The sequence below is a fragment of the Eublepharis macularius genome, chromosome 6 (genome assembly GCF_028583425.1).
Source record: "Eublepharis macularius isolate TG4126 chromosome 6, MPM_Emac_v1.0, whole genome shotgun sequence".
Taxonomy (NCBI): Eukaryota; Metazoa; Chordata; class Lepidosauria; order Squamata; family Eublepharidae; genus Eublepharis; species Eublepharis macularius.
Genome location: NC_072795.1, coordinates 139,890,952 through 139,911,381, shown reverse-complemented (window position 1 = coordinate 139,911,381; position 20,430 = coordinate 139,890,952). Strand labels below are relative to the sequence as shown.

At 40.2% G+C, this 20,430-nt stretch overlaps 1 protein-coding gene across 4 annotated transcripts in view; it reads right to left on the bottom strand.

Moving 5' to 3' along the window:
* The window catches only part of NRG3 (neuregulin 3), a 972,861-nt gene that overhangs the window by 15,299 nt on the left and 937,132 nt on the right, over window positions 1-20,430 (bottom strand). For 3 of the 4 annotated variants that reach the window (XM_054983168.1, XM_054983167.1, XM_054983166.1), the window contains 2 exons: window positions 12,109-12,282; window positions 61-80 (listed from right to left, as the gene is read on the bottom strand). In XM_054983168.1, coding sequence (XP_054839143.1) covers window positions 61-80; window positions 12,109-12,282 — 194 coding nt within the window. The remainder of the gene's footprint in view (window positions 1-60; window positions 81-12,108; window positions 12,283-20,430) is intronic. The other variant, XM_054983165.1, reaches the window with a different exon arrangement.

The following is a 20,430-nucleotide window of genomic DNA, read 5'->3' as shown; positions in this document are numbered from 1 at the left end:
CCCAGTTCTTTTGTAACATTATTTGGAAGAATGTTTAATAGCATGGTTTTTGGATTTAGCTCAAACCTGAGCTTGAAAATCTGCATCTCTTCATGTATCTTTATCCAGTATTTTTGCACTTTCTTACATGTCCAGCACATATGATAAAATGTTGCATCCATGCATTGACATTTCTAACACTGCCCACTGTAATCCTTACTGATTCTCGCAATGTCTTTGGGAATAGTATACATTTTGTACCTGTTCTCTCTTAGTAACTGACATTCTGTGAATTTAATATCCTTAGTCCATAGATCTTCCCATTGGTTCATCAGAATAGTTTCTCTGAAGTTTTTCATCTATTTTATCATATAGGTTTTAACTTGTTCCATTTCTGTAAATTTACCTTAATAGATGCTTCAACTCCAGATATTAATAATTCAAATTCTATTGTTTCTCTTAGCCTACAGCCGTCTTTAAGAGTTTGTTCTTTTAACCTTGATACTGTTTGGTGATACATCAGCCGAGGAATATTTTTGCCTTGAGCTTGAATTTCTTGCCAAGTTTTTACATTTCCTTTCTTAGCAATCACTGATTCATAGCTAAGCTAATCAATTCTATTTCTAGTGGCAGCATCATAAGGGGCATTTATTGGTGACATCAGCGGAGAAATCAGTGGGCTCAGTCTGTTTCTGCATTGAAACCATGCTTTTAAGTAGCCCATCTCTTGATATATGGGTCCCATCCTGTTTTTGAATAGATCTGAGTAATTTCTTAAGCCATAAATAATTATGAATGCCTTCTTTAGCTTCCACTATCTCCAATTTAATATGTCTTACCGCTTGGATTTGTAATCCAAACTGTTATCCAAACTTGTGCCACCACTCAGTGATACAATTTAATGTTTGGTACTGCCAGTCCTCCTCATTTTTTTGTCATCCTGTAGTACTTTAAATCTTATCCTTGATTTCTTCCCTTTCCATATGAAGTCATTTATTGCTTTCCACCACTTATTTAAGGCCTTTTGGTCGATGTGAATTGGGATCATTTGAAATAAAAAATTCAGTTTTGGTAGTATATTCATGTTAACAGCAGGGATTCTTTCTATATTGTAGAATATTTCTACAGAATATTCAATTTTCCCCATCCTTGCAAATCTTCAGTAATTTTTGTCCAGACTTTTTGGTAATTGTCCTTACAAAGATTTTCATTTCATGCTGATACATTTATCCCTAAGTATTTTACTGACCTTGTAGTAATAGCACAATTTATTTTTTCAATCTCTTCTCGTTCCTCTGTCGTTGTCAAAATTAACATTATCTTTGTTTTCTTTTTATTCAACTTGTATCCAGAGTATTGTCCAAATCTTGCTATTTGTTCCATTACATAAGTCAGAGAATTGTTTGGATTCGTCACTGATATGAGCACGTCATCTTCATAGCTTTTCATTTTATATATCTCTTTCCCCTCCTTTATTCCAACAATTCTTCTATCTTGCCTGATTCTCACTGCCAAAATTTCCAAAGTGATAATAAACAATAATAGTGATATTGGACAACCCTGCCTTTTGGGGGACTCTTTGCTATATTTTTATATTCGTTAAAACCCTTGAGGCACCCTCTTGAAAACTTTTAATTTGGTGATTGTAGCATAATTACAAGTGTTTAAAATCTGACTACAAGGAAAACTATGTCCACTCTTCTAAGGACACAGATTTTCTTTGAAGAATAGTTAAGATACCCTCTCCTGTTTTCCTGCCCAGTTTTCATGAACACCTCTGAATTTTTTTTTTAATTTTTATTGGTGAGTTTAAATTTTTAAATTTAATACATACATTCCCTTCATATCTAATTAATTCTGTTCCCCACCCTTTTCCTCCCCCCTCCCTATTGACTTCCAACAGCTTTCCAACCCTTACCCCCTTTTATTGCTTAATACTATTTCACTTATATTTTTCTTCAACACATAGATCATAATATCTCTTACTCTAAGCATATTCTAATTCTTTTATACAAATACTCTGTCAACTATACTATCAATATAGTATTTGCTGTATACTATACCATACAACATAGCATAGCATGCATTGAAATATAACATAACATGTATTTATCTATAACACATAAATTATAATATCTCTTACTCTAAGCATGTTCTAATTCTTTTATGCGTGTTCTCTATCCAATATACTATCAATATAGTATTTGTTATATACTATTCCATGCAATATAACCTAGCATGCATTGTAATATAGCATCCCTATATAGTATACAGTGCAATATACTAACACCATACATCATAATATATATAATATATGATATAAATTTTCTAATGTATCCGTTTTACTTCAAATTTTCTTAATCATAATATTAGCTTAGATTGTCATAGTTAAATTTCCCCCTTAATGGTAAAGTCACTTCTCTCCTCCATTTACACCACCACCCTTTAGAAATTCTCAAACTGCCACAATTCTCCTTTCACATCCCATTTTTTCTCTAAATATTGTTTTAATTTCCCCCAATCAGCTTCCTTGTCATTTTGTCCATTTCTGCCATGTACAGCAATTTGTAAATCTAGTCTTCTATAGTTGGTATTTCTTGTACTTTCCACTTCTGCGCGTACAAAAGTCTTGCCGCTGTAGTCATGTAAAATAGCAATGTTCTATACTGCATTGGAACAGCTTCCATCCCCAAGTTCAGTAGCAACAATTCAGGATTCTTGTTTATTTGGATTTGTAAAATCTCATTAATTACTTCAATTATATCTACCCAATATTGCTTAGCTACTTCACAGGTCCACCACATATGATACAGTGATCCTTCATGCTTTTTACATTTCCAGCATTTGTCTGACATGTTTGTATTCCCTAGCGCAATTTTCTTTGGTGTTAAATACCATCTGTAGATCATTTTATATACATTCTCTTTAATATTCGTACAAGTTGAAATCTTCAATGTATTTTTCCACAGGTGTTCCCATGCCTCCATTGTTATTTCTTTATGAAAATTTATTGCCCACTTCACCATCTGGGTTTTAACTATTTCATCCTCTGTATACCATTTCAGAAGTAATTTATAAATTTTAGATATTTCTTTCTTGCCTTCCTGTAACATCACTTCTTCTAGTTCAGAGTTTTCCATTCTTATACCTCCTTTTAAGCAGTCCAAGTTGTAAAGATCTCTGATCTGTCTATATTGGAACCATCCATAGCAAGGAGACAACTCTTCTTCTGTTTTTATTCTTAGCATTGAATGTTGTACTTGTGTTATCTCCTTGTATGTTAGGCACTGCTTCTTGTTGTCGACAGTTCTCGGATCTATTACTTCATACGGAACCACCCATGAAGGAATTCCATCTTCCATGTAAACCTTATATTTTTTCCAGACTGTGAAGAGGCTTCTCCGAATGTAATGGTGCAAAAACATCGAGTCTGCTTTTACTTTATCATACCACATGTATGCATGCCATCCAAATAATTTTTTATGTCCCTCCAAGGCCAGCAATTTACGATTTTTTAACATTATCCAATCTTTTAACCATACCAGACATATTGCTTCATAATATAGTCTTATATTGGGCAGTTGGAAGCCACCTCTTTCTTTCGCATCCTGTAGTACTTTCATTTTCACGCGTGGTTTCTTGCCTGCCCACACAGAGTCTGAAATTTTCCTTTGCCATTTATCAAACTGTTTTAAGTCTCTAATAATTGGGATTGTCTGCAACAAGAACATCACTCGTGGTAAGACATTCATCTTTACTGCTGCTATTCTTCCCAACCATGATAGATTCAATTTATTCCATTTTATCAAGTCTCTTTCTATTTGTATCCACAATTTCTCATAGTTGTTTTTAAATAAGTCTATATTTTTTGCAGTCAGTTCGATACCCAAATACTTTACTTTATTAGTTACTTCACAGTCCGTTATCACCATTAGTTCTTGTTTCTTCTGTTTAGTCATATTCTTGCATAATATTTTGGACTTCTTTTTATTCACATAAAATCCAGCTAGATCTCCAAAATGCTTTATTTTCTCTATTACCTTTGGCATGTTTTCGATTGGATCTTCTACTATTAACATTATGTCATCCGCAAATGCTCTGACCTTGTAGGAAAATTCTTTTATTTTTATACCTCGGATTTTATCATCCTCTCGTATTTGAACCATCAATATTTCCAAAACCAGAATAAACAACAACGGAGACAAAGGGCAACCCTGTCTTGTTCCTTTACTTATTTTTAATTTTTTAGTTAAGTCCTCATTCAGTACAATCGCTGCACTTTGGTTTCTGTAAATTTCTCTAACCGCTTGTATGAACCTTTCTCCCATTTGCAGCTTTTCCATAGTGGCAAACATAAAGTCCCAGTTCAAGTTGTCAAAAGCTTTTTCTGCATCCACGAAAAAGAAACCAACTTCCCTATCACAATGCTTATCATAATATTCAATAGCATTTATTACTGTCCTTAAATTGTCTTTAATTTGTCTATCAGGTAAAAATCCTGCCTGTTCCTCTGCAATAAATTCCACCAGCCATCCTTTTATTCTTTCTGCCAAAACTTTTGCAAATATTTTATAGTCATTGTTCAATAACGAAATTGGCCTATAATTTTTAACATTGGTCAAGCCCAGTCCATCTTTCGTAATCAATGATATGTTAGCTTCGTTCCATGAATCAGGAATTTTTTGGCCTTGCATAGTTTCATTCATTACCTCTTTCAAAAAAGGTGCCAATTCGTTAGCCATCACTTTATAGAACTTTGCTGTTAATCCGTCTGGTCCCAGTGCTTTCCCTAATTTCGTTGATTGGATGGCCTCTTTTATTTCTTCCTCTGTTACTTCTCTATTTAATTTTTCTTTCCATTCCTCCGACATCTTTGGTAGTTTCATTTTCTCCAAGTACTCCTCTATTGAACCCCTGTTCACATCCTTTTTATGGTACAGTTTTGCATAAAATTTATAGAAGGCTTTACTGATGGCTGTTTGATCCAATAATGTTCTATCTTCCTCTCGGATTTTAATTATAGTTTTCTTCTCTTTTTTCTTTTTCAATTGCCAAGCTAGGTATTTGCCAGGTTTGTTGGCCCCTTCAAATGTCTTTTGGTTCATTTTTTTCAAATTCCACTCCAATTCTTTGTTGCTCATTGCCGTCAATTGCTCCTGCAATATTTTTATGTCCTGATATATCCGCTTCTTCCCTGGCCTTTTCTTAAGTTGCACCTCTTTGGCTTTGATTTTTTCCATTATTTCTTTTCTTTTTTCTCTTTTCTCCTTCTATCTCTTCCATTTAAGTCCATCAGTATTCCTCTAACTACTGCTTTATAAATGTCCCATACCTTATAGGTTGACACATCCTTGTTTATGTTGTATTGTATAAAGAATTTGGTCTCCTTTCGCAGCAGCGTCATGTTGTCTTCTATCGGCAGCAAGTCTTCATTTATCCTCCATCCTCTTTTTTAAGTATTTTTTCCGAATGTCCACATAATTCGGTTATGAACTGAGCTTACCTTAAGCATAATTTCCATATCTCTAGTCCACAACGTCAATTCTTTGGAAGCCCAGATCATATCAATTCTTGATAATGTAAAATGTCTTGCAGAGTAAAAGGTGAATTGTCTATTTTTAGGATTTTGTCTCCTCCATACATTCTCCAGACTTTCTTGCTCTTTAATCGCAAAAAATGACTTTGGCAAAAGTCCTCTTTTTTTTCTGTGCAATTTTAGATTTCTTGTCTTCTAAGCTTGTAACTCCATTAAAGTCACATGCCATAATTATTTGGTCATAAGTCAACTCCTCCAGTTGTCCTTGCAAGTCCTTAAAAAAGTTTTCTTTTGCACCATTTGGTGCATAAATTCCAATCACCAATATCTTTTTTGAGTTCCAAATTATTTCCACCGCTAAATATCTGGCTTCTACATCACTTAAAATTAATTTTGGCTGCAGCTCCTCCTTTATATATAGTACAACTCCTCTCTTCTTCTTTTTGGAAGCAGCTGCAAATTCATTTCCCAATTTTGCCAATTTTAAATACTTTAAGTCCTGTTTCCTAATATGTGTCTCTTGCAAGCATACTATATTGCATTTTTGTTTTAGAAGCCAATGGAAAATAACCTTACATTTACAAGGTGAATTAAGTCCGTTTACATTCCAAGATATAATTTTACACCCCATATTTACATTCTTGTACTTTTTGGTAAGTCCTTTTCATTGTCCCTAATAAACACTTCCATCTCATGGCCAGATCTGATGTTCTTCCTTGTTCCTCCAAATTCACATGCCAGTCCTTCCGGTATTTCCCATCTATATCTGATTTTCAAGTCCTTTAACATTTGGACCAGCTCTCTGTATTTTTTCCGCTCCACCAACACCGATCTGGGCAATTCTTTCATGATTCTCACCAACTTCCCGTCGACTTCTAATGGTTCTTGGAATTGTTTGCTTACAATTGTCTCTCTTATACTTCTGGTCGTAAATTGCACAATCATATCTCTTGGTAACTTCCTCTGTGCTGCAAATTTTGAATTAATTCTATATGCCACATCCAGGAAAGCTGCAATCTCCTCTTCCTCTCTTCCCAGGTAGCCTGCCAAAATTTCTGAAATCTGTTCTTGGGCTGATTTTCCTGTAATCTCCGGAACTCTGCGCATTCTAAGTTGTTTTTCCATTTGTTTACATTCAGCTACAGCCATTCTTCCCTTCATTCCTCTCATCTCTGTTCTCTGCACATCAGCTAGAGTGTCAACTGTGTTCTCTACTACATTTACTCTCTGCTGTGTAGCTTGCAGTTCGTTCTGTACTTGATCAATTTTCTTTGTGAGTTCTGCCATCTACGATTTGCGTGCCTCTTTAAAGTCTTTAAAGTTCTCTTGCATCATTTCTTTTAACTCTTTATTTCCTTCTGAAACTTTTTTGTCCAAGTTTTCCAGCGCATTTTGCCACTCCTTCTTTGACATCGTGGGGCTAGATCTACCTCGCTTCCACGAGTCCACCCTTTTCCTCAACTCCGTGGTGCTAATTTACTCCTTTCTGTTATTTTTAAATGTCCCAGTTCAGCTTATTTTTTAAAAATTTATACTTGCGTGGTCCAAAATGTCGGGCATCTTTTCTCTATGGTTTTATATTAAGGTAATCACCCTTACCCTCATCTAAGATGGCCTACTTCCGTTTTCTTTGAAGCCACAGCTTTGCCCTTCTTCAAGATGGCGGCTCCCTACGTCCGCTTTTAGCAAACCGCTTCTCACCGGTCTCTCTATGATTTTGACGCACTTCCTGTTCCTCCTTCCTTCCCGGCAGTTCTCGCGATGTTAAAACTTTCTCACAGTTCGTTATCTCCTCTTGGCCGCAGGTATGTAAACAATAATCAGTTTTCCGCGTTTATTTCTCTTTATAATGTCACTTTTTAAAGATTTAACTTGCCGGAGTTCTCTCTTATATATAACTAGTCCCTTACAGTTTTTAAATCGTCTTAGTCTCTTTACTCCTTTTTATAATCTGTCCCGTATTGAGAGATAGCAATCTTTACCTTCTTAGACGTTTCTCTTGGGTTGTAATCGCTGCTTCAATTATCCGATCAATTCCAATTCCATTCCTGATTTACTGAAGCTTGGGCATGTAGGTCTTATGCCAGAAACTGACTCCAGAGCCGCTGCAGAGATTTTAGCAAACCTTTCTTTGGGTGGGACCTCAAGAGTGGAAGGGGGCTCGTTGTGTAGAACCCCCCTCACACCCGAGATCAACACGCCCTCAGGTTCTTGAGCGTACTTGCCTGTTCCCCGCCTGGGAACAGGGGGCTGCGGGCAGTTTGTGCCCCTCCAGCCTCCACAAACAACGGCACGGACAGCCCAGCTCTTTGAGCTGCGTTAGACCTCCATGAATCCCAAGCCGGAAGTCCACACCTCTGAAAATTTTCTAGCATAAATTTACAATAATATTAGCTAGAAGAGAAAGGAAACAGCAGTACTGTGACACAGAAGCACAGTTACATACTGAAGGTTTCAAATGTGTCTGATTTTCTACAACAAACCTTCAATTTTATACGACCAAACTTGTGACAGGTACAGTGATGTATCATGTACTGCTGTTCTCCATGCATGCTGGACTGCACATTTCGAGAACTGGAGTTGTACGTTTACAAGAATTCTGGGAGATTGGGGGGGAAGAGCTAGGATTCACCCTCTTATTTGTCAAGATGTTAAAACAAGGTCTCAGTTTAGCTAAAATCCCCTTAAGCTGTAGTTGAGTCAGAGTATTTGAGTAGTCTTGGACTGGGTCTATGGAGGCCCAGGGTAATGATTTGCTTAGTTTTTAAAACCTTATTAAACCTTTGTCTTTGGACCTTTAGTCCAACTCCTACTTACTTTACCTTAAACTTATACTTCAGGAGAGCTCTAGTAACAACCTATACTCCTTTTATTGAGGTGTTCTCTAATTTACCCAAACTTTTACCTCAAGAACACCTTACCCTTTGTGTTTGTGTGACCTGCTGCCTCCACGAATCTCTCGAAAGGTTTTGCTTTCCACTGAAGGCTTTTGCCTTAGACCTCCTCAGTTTAATTTGTAATATAGGAAGGCTTTTTTAGATGGAAGTTAGGTCAGCATGTGAAGGTGGTTTGACGTAAAAGGAAAGGATATATATTTTTTTAACAAAAGTAGAATTTATTTGTAAGTACATAAGTGTGATGGTTGCAGAGATTCAATAAGCTATCGGTTTCAGAATAGTTCTTAAGCTTGGTGGTTTCAAAGACAGTTATATAGTCACAAACAGACTAATTTTCCACTAGAGTTCCTAGTCCCCCGGTGGGGTGGGGGATTCCTCACTCCTAGCCTCTACCTCCACTGCCTCTTACTTATGAGGGGGGGAGTGTGGGAAATGGGCGCAGGAGTTCTGGAGTGCATTTCCACTCGCACTGGGAATGATGTCATTTCCCTGCATGACAATGAAGGCTCTGGAGCATGACTGTGCACAATATGTATACCGCCATGCCCCCCACAAGCCCCCATTTGGGACCCCAGGGGACTTGGCAACCCTATTTTCCACACATCATCACTCACAATAAACTTTCATCTAATACACACAGACATAGATTCACTCAGGCCTTCCCACACAGCTTGCCTGAAGTAGATAGATTAATTTCTCACTCAGATATACACACACTCTCTCTCAGGTGAGCATGCAGTTTGCCTGACGTAACTAGAATAACCTCTCTGTAAGATGTACAAAAGTTGACTTAACCGGAATCTCCAGGCTGGTGAATTTTCACAGAAAAGAGTCTCTTGGGCTTCTACAGATTGCCTGACTGAACTAAAATAATTTTTTTTTCTTAGCACATTCTCTAACTGCAGTTCACTCTTCCCCCTTGGATACAGCAATGAGCTAATCAAATTACACTCCACTCACCCCCTCAGTCACTCTCCTTCTTTTCTCAGAGATCTACATTTAAACTCATAGCAACAACTATTAAAAATAAACCCACATTAAAAAGTAGAAATAAAATCAAAATTAAATACCTTAAAAGCAAAACATTACACCCAGTTTCAAATTCTTTAAATAATTAAACTCGAGTTATTTCATACTACATTTATTGAGATTTTAGGAAATTCATATGCTTGTTTTACAACCTCGGGAACCAATGAAATCAAGAAAGTTAATCTATTGTTTCACAATTTGTATCTAGAACTCTCAATGTAGTCAATATGCTCTATGAATACAAATAAATAATACTCATACAGTAAAAGGTATATATATCATTTCATTCAGACCGTGGTCCCTCAATCAAGTCTCTCAGTGGTGTAATTCAGTCTCTCATTCAAAGTCCAAGTCCAAATCACATGTTATTTCTCAATGTTACCAGACACTGAAGACCTCCACAGGTTGACCGTAGCGGGACTGGTGAGGGCACCAAGAGATAGAAGGTGAACAATCCCCAATGGGGTGTGAATTTTGACGTCGCTGTCTCAGTAGAAAAGAGGACCCCAGAGGGCCCCCCCACCCCGCCCTACAAGCGACCGGTAAATCAGCTTGTTTCATGCAATCCACTTCCTCAGGGGATGGCACAAAATCCACCTGGATAAACAATGTTCCCACTCACGTAGAAGTTCTCTCATGCATACAATTCAGCGCATACACATATGACCGTTTTTGTATATGCGCTGAATTGTATGCATGAAAGAACTATGAAAGAACTTCTACGAGAGTGGGAACACTGTTTATCCAGTTGGTTGTAGGGTGGGTGGGGGACCCTCCGGGGTCCTCTTTTCTACTTCACACTTCACCTGCAACTGCCACTGAGACAGCGATGTCAAGATTCACACCCCATTGGGGATTTTCCACCTTCTTTCTCTTGGTGCCCTCACCAGTCCTGCTATGGTCAACCTGCGGAGGTCTTCAATGTTTGGTAACATTGAGAAACAACATGTGACTTGGACTTTGAATGAGAGACTGAATTACACCACTGAGAGACTTGGTTGAGGGACCACGGTCTTGTCTGAATGAAATGATGTATATAACTTTTACTGTATGAGTATTATTTATTTGTATTCATAGAGCATATTGACTACATTGAGAGTTCTAGATACAAATTGTGAAACAATAGATTAACTTTCTTGATTTCATGGGTTCCCTTGCTCGTTTAGCCTTTGCAATTGTTCGTTGGGGAACGCCTCTTCTGAGTTGTTTGTTTTACAATCACAGCTGGGCTTTATCACTAATATATCAGCTTTAATCAGGATTCCCAGGTGTCCTCTGGTGACGGGAAAACTCCCAGTGCTTTCCTTCACTGCACGCCAATCTCTGGCAATTGGTGGGAGGTGGCAAGCTGCCTGGTGAGCGCTTGCCACCAGCAGGCAATGTGGGTAAATGCATGGTGTGCATGTTCTCAGGAAGTGACATCATTGCACCAGCCATGGAAGTGCTCCCATGCTTCTCACTGGGGCCATATCACAGGTGCACTTCCACAGCCAGCACAATTACATCACTTCCAGATGTTATCATGCTGAGCAGGGCTTTTTTTCTGGGAAAAGAGGTGGTGGAACTCAGAGGGTTGCCCTCGGAGAAAATGGTTACATGGCTGGTGGCCCCGCCCCCTGATCTCCAGACAGAGGGGAGTTGAGATTGCCCTCCGTGCCGCTAAAGCAGCATGGAGGGCAATCTAAACTTCCCTTTGTCTGGAGATCAGGGGGCGGGGCCACCAGCCATGTGACCATTTTCAAGAGGTTCCGGAACTCCGTTCCACCATGTTCCAGCTGAAAAAAAGCCCTGATGCTGAGGCCAGGAGCATGGCTCCAATGAGTACTGGGCCCCCTCTCCCACCGGTAGCCTTTGGGAACCTGCCAACCTTAGTTTTAATACAGCACTACTATATGTGTGATGTGTGATATTTTTAGCAACTGTCCTTTACTTATCAGTTTTCAAGCATTTTTGTTCTGTTTGTATGCTATGGAAGATAATATTCTACTGACACAAATTTCAAAGGGGTTTCTCTTGTATAAATAGCTTGGGGGAAACAAAGGTGCATATATAACCTCAATTTATCCACCTGTCCATTCAGACATATTGATCCACTGACCTTTCAAAATACTAATTCCCAAGTTTTGCACGTCTATATTTTAAAAGAAAATTCATTTCTGTACTTCTTCTGACTCCAAACTCTAACAGCATAAAATGATACAGTGAAAGGAGCCTTTTAAGACATACAAATTTTAGCATTTCAGTTTAAAAGGTAGTACAACTGTTATTAATTCAAAATGTTCCCTATCATTTGTAAAAAAAAAAAGGCTGCGGCCCGAATCCAAATAGCATAGATCCAGCCATAGCATTGCCTACAGAGACCTTTTCAAAAACAGATAAGTACACTCGTTTGTTGGTCTGGCAAAAATCCAGGTCTTTTCTCCTATTAATCTATGTCATTACAGTTATCTGAGGAAGGTTCCATGCATGATGACCTCAGCTGCTAATCTGGAATTATAGAGATAGTCTCTCTGCTTCCATATACGAGACCCTAGGCTAGTTGAATCAGGGAACCCATAGTTGTGAATCCATGATAACAAAGTGTAGTTCATCTGTTCGCTTTTAAACTTCATTTTGTTTTAAACTTAATAAAAGCATTTATTTGCTTCTGTTGTGGGTTTCACCTACCCTTGACAAGGTATCATGTCCTGATCTGGAATTCTAGACTCTTCTAGCTGTTGGTATGCTGGTCCCGTAATTCCACTGAACCGGCCCCGAGGTAAGGGCGGAGTCCTCCGAAAGGCATTCCTATGGAGCATGATCCCAGTTCGTTGACCTGGGCTGCAGCATGAAGAGAGACTTCTGGGAACAAGAACACAACAGACGTTAAACTCCTGAAGAAAGTAGGACTAAAAATAAGCATTTTATGTCCAGGGTGTTTATAACGCCAATGTAATATTTCTATGGAACTAAGAGTGCCTCCGTTCCAACTCGCTTCTGTTTCTTCTGTGTTTAATTTTCCGGTCCCTTCTAGAGATACAAAGAAGTTATTCAAAGAATCAATAGAGTATAAAAAGTAATCAAATATTCATTCATTCATTCATTCATTCATTCATTCATTCATTCATTCATTCATTCATTATATATGTACAAGCCATGATCCATAACAGAGTTAGGTGATTTCCTAGTGATTTCCATGAGAAAAATTTCCTAGTGATTTCCATGAGAAAAATACATATACCATTACACATAACAGTTGGTCTGTAGGTCTGCTGGTACTACAAGAATTAAACACATCAGTGCTCGGTTGTGGTATGTTGGGCTGAATCCCCCAGAAGGAAATCTTTGCCTATCAAGAAACAACTTTGCAGAAGGGAGTCACTGGCGGAAGGCTCTCCTTGGATCTCATCCCAAAATGAATATGTAGGGTCACACCCATATCTAAAATGAAATGTTGCGGCAAACCAATCCAATTCCAAAGCAGTTAATAATTCTAGGAATCTCAAGGGGAGCAAAAATAAGTTTGATGGGACATTTCTTAGGGGTGATGGGAGTAGTTTTCCCATCCCCAATCACCATTTTTTACATTTTACAGCTACATGGTGATCATTTGTATATCAGACTTACATGTGAGAATGCATTTTCAAAATGTGTTAACATGCCTGGCTAGTTCCACCACAGCTGCTAGAACTGCTCCTAGAGATTCAAGAGTTCAAAAACAATGGGTGACTATAACTAATAATAATCATGTGCATAAACAAACTATCATTCTAAGTAGTTTTAACACCTGTCATCCAAAGCCCTCTATAACTTCCATGCCCAGGGAGACAGAAGTCCAGAAGGGCACTGGTGATTTATTCTGCCAACAATGGGACAGCCCAGCAAGCAAAATCAAGCCACGCTATTGGATCACTGTCAAGAGCCAACAACGGCAGAAGCAACACCACTCAATTGCATTTGCACGGGTTTTTTTTGACACATTAGCATTTGTTCCCGACTCCTCTTAGATACACTTCCATTTAACAGAGTAGGGGCTTAGAACAGAAAAGAAAGCTCACAGAATCCATATGCAAAAGCATACTGAAGTCATACATGCAGGGCAAATACATACATTGCCCCATTCACACAACCATGTTGTCAGGAGGATTATGGGTAACTCGTGCTCCCATTACATGCTGTTAGTGTGCTCCTGGTACATAGTATCGTAATGTCTGAAAAGCCCAAGATTTATAGAATCTGGAACTGTTTATATGCAGTGTTTCATGCAGCTCAGAAAATAACACCATTTGGGGACTAGCATAATAGGTGGCTGTTTAGATTTCATTGCCCTGGTACGTGGGAAGGGCCCCAACAATAGATTCTTCTAAACGGGACTGGAAAAAAATTGTAGATGTATTTGTGCAACCTATAGCTCATGATAGTTAGAAATGAAACGTCTCAGTGCAGAGGCAGTACATGTGAGATTACCAGATACTTGAATAAATAACATGGGATGGTTATCTTTATCATGTTTTTTCAGGGAGCTTCCAGAGGTACCTGGGGGGCACTATATCAAACCAGCCACTGCACTACATGAACCCTTTATCTGAGCCAGCAAAGCCTATTCTTATTGATTCTTGGCATATTAGTTAAACACTGAGCCATGCTCGGCAAGTGAGAATATTCTCTCTCAATGCACATGGCTTGGCTTCCCAGCAGAGGTAAACATGTTCACAAAGCAGAAAATGTACTACATTCAATTTACAATAACACTGGGAGCCATCTTTCTCTCTTTTTTCAGTTTGTTTCTAAAACAAAACTGATTATCCATCTCATTATGGGTGAGCACTTGCAGAAGCACCTTTTGTTTACTGAAGCCTGGAGAGCTTGAACAGGAGGGAATGCTCCTTAAATGATAAACTTTGAGATTGCATCAAATGGTAATTTATTGCCTTCTGCAGCTAAGCATCTCAAAAACGTGACATGGGTGTTTGTGCAACATCTGCACAAATGCAGATGCTGCCCGTTATTTTGTCTTAGGATACTGCATGAGAAGCAAAATTTTACATCTGGCTGGGATGATCCTTAAGAATATGTTAGAACCTCCAGCATCCAGCTTTTGCTGGCAGTTAACCTGATTACAGTTGTGCAAAATAGAATCACAACCAATGAAATGCATCTCAAACTGCTCTTCAGATGGCAGACCGGGACTGTTACTGAAATGCAGTTATCTCCAGAGCAAGCCAAGCAAATGTTTTAATGTCCTTCCTCTGCCATATTTTCCAAGGAGGAGAATAAACAAGAAAAAAACCCCAAATGCCATTATGTCCTTGCTCCAGGATCAGTTCTCTGGTCCACATCACATTGGTCCTATTGGTTTACTTATTTGAGACCCCTTGCAAAAGATCACCAGCTATATTATCTTGGGAGAGCTGCATCCCTTCCTAAGAACCATTTCTTGAACAGAGGGATTAGATTTGTACAGGAGATAAAACAAACGTTCACTAATAACACCAATTTATGTGAAATTTCCAATTTCACCACTTGGTTTGTACATGTGAAACTTTCAACCTGCAATCCAAATGTAAACTTTAATTTATCAATTCAAAATGACAGTGTTTTAGACTTGTTGCCATCTCGTGGTTTTTTTCATTGGCATCAAGCAGGAAATCTCATATGGTGCCAGCTGACAAATAAGGTCAGATACTAAATGCTGTTATGTGGAATATGGCATTGCATCAAATATTGTCAATATTTAAATTAACTAACACAGGGTGCTGAATACAGATACTGGACACTAGGGGTGTGCAATTTGGGATTCTGATTTGGGTAAAATACCCGAATCAGGACTGATCCAGCTTGTTTCGGCATTGCCGAAACTTTTTCGGCATGCTGAATTAGTTTCGGCAATACCGAATCGGAGATTGCCAAATCGATTCGGGATGATTCGGGTCGATTTGACAATTAAAGAATCGCCATTTTGTTAGCCATTTGCACAACTCACTTCACTGTTTAACCTAAAGCAGTTAAAGAAATAAAGTGTTTTTGACAGCAATTGTGTTTTTGTGATTCTCTGATGTTAAGTGAGTTGTGTAATTATTTTGTGTGGGCGACTGCTGGTGTAATGTGTCACAATACTTTGCCTAGTTGTACTTTGAAAGTTAGAAAATATTTTTTTAAAAACTTTATTCAGTGTGTGTTTGTGTTTTCTTCTTTAGTATGAAGTAAGTTCCCATCATAGGGAACAATGGGGCTGGCAGGCCAGCCATCTCTGTAGGTGGTGGGGGAATTTTGGAGAGGGTGTCTGTGGTTCAGGTGTGCTTTCACAGGGGGGAGCTCACACGAGTGGGCTGTGCATAATTGCCCTAGGAAAGAGAGTTTAAAAGTTCCCATCATAGGGAACAATGGGAGATGGCTGGCCAGCCTGCTCTTGGGGTAGTGGCCAGTGTGGGAATGTTGGGGAGGGTGTCTTTGGGTCTGTGTGGGGCTGTGGGGGGTGGATTTAAAAAGGGGACTGTGCCTGTGGCCATAGATGCCACATTCCGTGGGTTCCTGCTGTGGGAGTCTGGATTTTCCCATAACAGGAATCAATAAAGAGAGAGTGGCTGGCCAAAGGGGAGGTTAGGTTTTGGGGAGGTGATGTGCGGTCTTTGGCAATATGGGTGCAGGTGGACTGTGGCTGTGGCTGTGGCCATTGGCAGCCCCAATCCCATGTGTTTCTGCTGTGTGGAAGGCTTCTCCACAGTAGAAAGACATTAAGTGGTGTGGCAGGAGAACCACCTTTGGGGGGGGCATAAAATGGGCCCCCAAAGTGGGATCTGCTTGAGTCTTGGTGGAGGGTGGGAGGACAGGTGGGAGCAGGTCCCCTGAAGGTTGGGGGCATTTTGCATGCAGAATGCCACCCCTAGCCAGACAAGCCTCTTTTTTTCCCCCATAGGAGATAATGGAGTAGGAGGGGGGTAAGAGCAGCTTCTTTGGGAGGCCATAAAATGGTCCCCCAAAGTGGGATCTGCTTGAGCCTTGGTGGAGGGTAGGAGGACAGGTGGGAGCAGGTCCACTGAAGGTTGGGGTCATTTTGCATGCAGAATGCCACCCCTAGCAAGACAAGACTCTTTCCCCCCACCATAGGGAATAGGGGAGTGGAGGAGGATAGGGGCACCTTCTTTGGGAGGCCATAAATGGCCCCCCAAAGTGCTATCTCCCTGGAACTTGGGGGACGGTGGGAGGACAGGTGGGAGCAGGTCCCCTGAAAGTTGGGAGCATTTTGCTTGCAAAATGCCACCCCAAGCTACCTAGAAAGATGACTTGTTTTTCCTCATAGAGAATAATGGATAGTGTAGGAGGATGGGGGCACCTTCTTTGGGGGGGCATAACATGCCCCCCAAAGTCCAATTTTTCTTGAAGGGTAGTTAGAGGAGAGTTAGGAGAAGGTCCCCACCAAGTTTGGTTTGATTCGGAAAGAAAATGCCGCCCCCCCAGGCTTCCGGAAAGCTGGGAGCAAGTTCCCCATTGAAAATAATGGCCGAATCTTTCCGAATCAAACCGGAATAGTTCCGATTCGGGTATCTTGAATCGGTTTACTGATTCGAGTTTCCCTTTACTCTGAATCGGTTTCCTGATTTGGGTAAACCCCAATCAGGAATACCGAATCAGGCTGGCCATGCACACCCCTACTGGACCCTCAGCAATTATGCATGTATTCATTAGTTTTATCTCCAGTACAGATCTAATATCTATGTTCCAGAAAGGGTTCTTAGGAAGGGATGCAATTCTCCCAAGTGGGTTTCTTACAAGGAATTCAGAGTCATTCTTCCTTCACAATAACCCTGTTATGTAGAGTCTCTATACATGAGATATCTTACACGGGGACGTGCAAGTGCAGGGAGATGTGAAGTTTGCCAGGAAGCGTAGTTTAAAAAGACAGAGCCAGTAGAAATCACTCCTCAGAAGGTTTGCTAATTTCATCTTTGCCTCCCTGAAGGCTCTGAGGAGCGATCTCCTCGGGCTCTGCCTTTTAAAACCACCTTCGTGTAAAGAGGTGAAATTGACAGACCCTTTGGCTCTGTCTTTTTAAACTACGTTTCCTCACTAACACCGCATCTCCCTACACTTGAGCATCCCTGTGTAAGTTGTCTTATGTAGAGAGACTCATAGGCTAGGCAGAGAGAGAAACCTGGCCCAAGGTCACGGTGACTGGAGAACAGTCCAAGAGTTTAAGTTACAGAGAAGAACTTCTGTAATCAAATGCATCACAAAGAATGACCTCAGTATACCAATGATTCTTCTTAGTGGAATTGTATCTTTAGACAACATTTCAGGTAAGACATAATATTAAGTCCTGGTTTATTTTAACTGTGATTAGTTCGTGAAACAAAGGGCCTAGCTACAAGTGACAAATGGAGTGCAAGTGGAGCACAAGTGAACAGGGAGGAATACACGTGAGTCTGTTCACTTGCCATCCGAGTGTCATTTGTCACATTTTAATTACAAATTTGATAACTAATCTATTTTACTGAGAGTTGTTCTTAGTTATTCTTAATTTTCAGCTACATAATCAAAAAAAGCTTTCCAATTTTCCTGAAATTCTAGAATTGCCTGGTATGTATTCAGGATGTTAATTTTGCCATTGATCTATATTCGTATAGTTTATTCATCCATTCTGTCAAATTGACAGCATTCTGCCTTCCATTTTGCTGCATATGCTACTCTTGCTGCTGTCACTATATATTTAAATAATTCACAATGTATTTTTATATTACTTGATAAGTTACTTAGTAACATATCTCCATTTCCTGAACATTTCCTTTTTCTCCCTTAGCTTATTCTGGAGCAGTTCCGGTAGTTCCCCACAGAGGTCACATATTAGGTGGCCCCGCCCACCTGACTCTTGGCCATTTTGGGCCCGTTTCAGCCTGGATTGGGACCGAAATGGGCTAGATTGGGCCTCTGACGGGTGGTAGATCACTCTCCCACTCAGCAGTGGCCCGATCCTGACCATTTTGAGCCCCTTTTCGGCCATTTTTAGCCCCTTCTTTCCATTTTGGGCCCAATTTTGGCCATGAATGGCCAGGATTGGGTCCAACAGCTAGGATAGGTGATGTCAGGGGGTGTGGCATATGCAAATCAGTTAGGCTAATGACACACTTCCAGTGATGTCAAGGGGCATGGCATATGCTAATAAGTTATGCTAACGAGTTATGCTAATGAGTTCCTCCAGCTTTTTCTACAAAATGACCCCTGTATGTGTGTGTGTATATATACACACACATATATATATTATTTTATACACACACACACAACTGTGTGTATATGTGTGTGTATATGTATATATATATATAATTTTACCAGTCTAATGCCCTTTTTTTCCCTCCTATCTGAAACCATTTGTCATTTGTAGCTTGGCCCAAACATTTGGCTTGTAGAGAGATGATCACTCAAATCCTTGTTTATATCAATGAGTGATGGCTCCTTTCCCTTTGCTCTGGCCAGGCGACTCTGTAGTTTATTATCTATAAATATATACCCTGCCTCTCTTTCTAATGGGGACCCAAACTAGTTTACATAATTCTCTTCTTCTCCACCTTCTCCTGACAACAGCCTTGTGAGGTCTAGGTTAGGCTGAGAGTGTGCAACTGGTCCAAGGTCACCCAGTAAGCTTCCGTGACAGAGTGGAGATTCAACCCTGGGTCTCCCACATGCTTGTCCAACACTCTAACCACTATACCACATTGGCCCTCTAAATGAGGAGCATGTAAAGGTGTTGTGGGAGAACAAGCCAGTTGTCTGCATTCATCACATGAAACCATAGGTGAGGTTAACTGGGAGAGTGATCTACCACCCGTCAGAGGCCCAATCCTCTGTGGGGAAATGGAGAGGACAGACCTCTAAAGAGGAGTATATGAGGGTTACTAGGTACTGCAGATCAGCCATCAGAGAGGCCAAAGCTCAGTACGAGCTGGGTCTGGCCAGGAGGGCTCGCTACAACAAGAAAAACTTCTACAGATATGTGAGAAGCAAACGCAAGGTAAAAGAGGCAATTGGACCACTGTTGGGAGTAGATGGAGAAACTCTGATGCAGGACAGAGAAAAAGCAGACAGGCTTAATGACTTTTTTGCCTCTGTTTTCTCCCTGAAGAACTCAGGCACATCTAGAGATAGTAGAAAATGTGGCAGGACACCTGAGTGGCTAATTGACATTGACAGAGAGGTAGCGGAGAGGCATCTGGCTGCACTGGATGAATACAAATCCCCTTGGCCGGATGGGGTACACCCAAGAGTGCTGAAAGAACTTTCCAGAGAACTTGCAGAACCCCTGTCCATCATCTTCAAGGCCTCTTGGAGGACTGGGGATGTGCCACAAGATTGGAGAAAGGCGAATGTTATCCCAATCTTTAAGAAAGGGAGGAAGGATGACCCGGGAAACTACAGGCCGGTCAGTCTGACTTCTGTTGCTAGGAAGATATTAGAACAGATTTTAAAGGGATCAATCTGTAAGCATCTGAAGAACTGCTCAGTGATCCAGGGAAGTCAGCATGGTTTTGTTCCTAACAGATCCTGCCAGACCAACCTGGTTTCCTTCTTTGATCGAGTGACCAGCTTACTGGATCGGGGGAACTCTGTTGACGTGATTTATCTGGATTTCAGTAAAGCTTTTGATAAGGTCCCCCATGACATTCTGATGGGCAAACGGGAAGACTGTGGAGTAGACTATAGGACAGTTCGGTGGATAGGGAACTGGTTGGAGGACCGCACTCAAAGAGTGGTGGTCAACGGCGTTTCATCAGATTGGAGGGAGGTGTCCAGTGGGGAGCCGCAGGGCTCGGTTTTGGGCCTGGTACTTTTCAATATTTTTATCAATGATCTGGATGAAGGAGTGGAAGGGCTGCTCATTAAATTTGCTGATGATACCAAATTGGGAGGGGTAGCAAACACCCAAGAAGATAGAATTAAAATTCAACAAGACCCGAATACTCTGGAGAAGTGGGCAGCTGTGAATAGGATGCAATTCAACAAAGACAAGTGCACAGTATT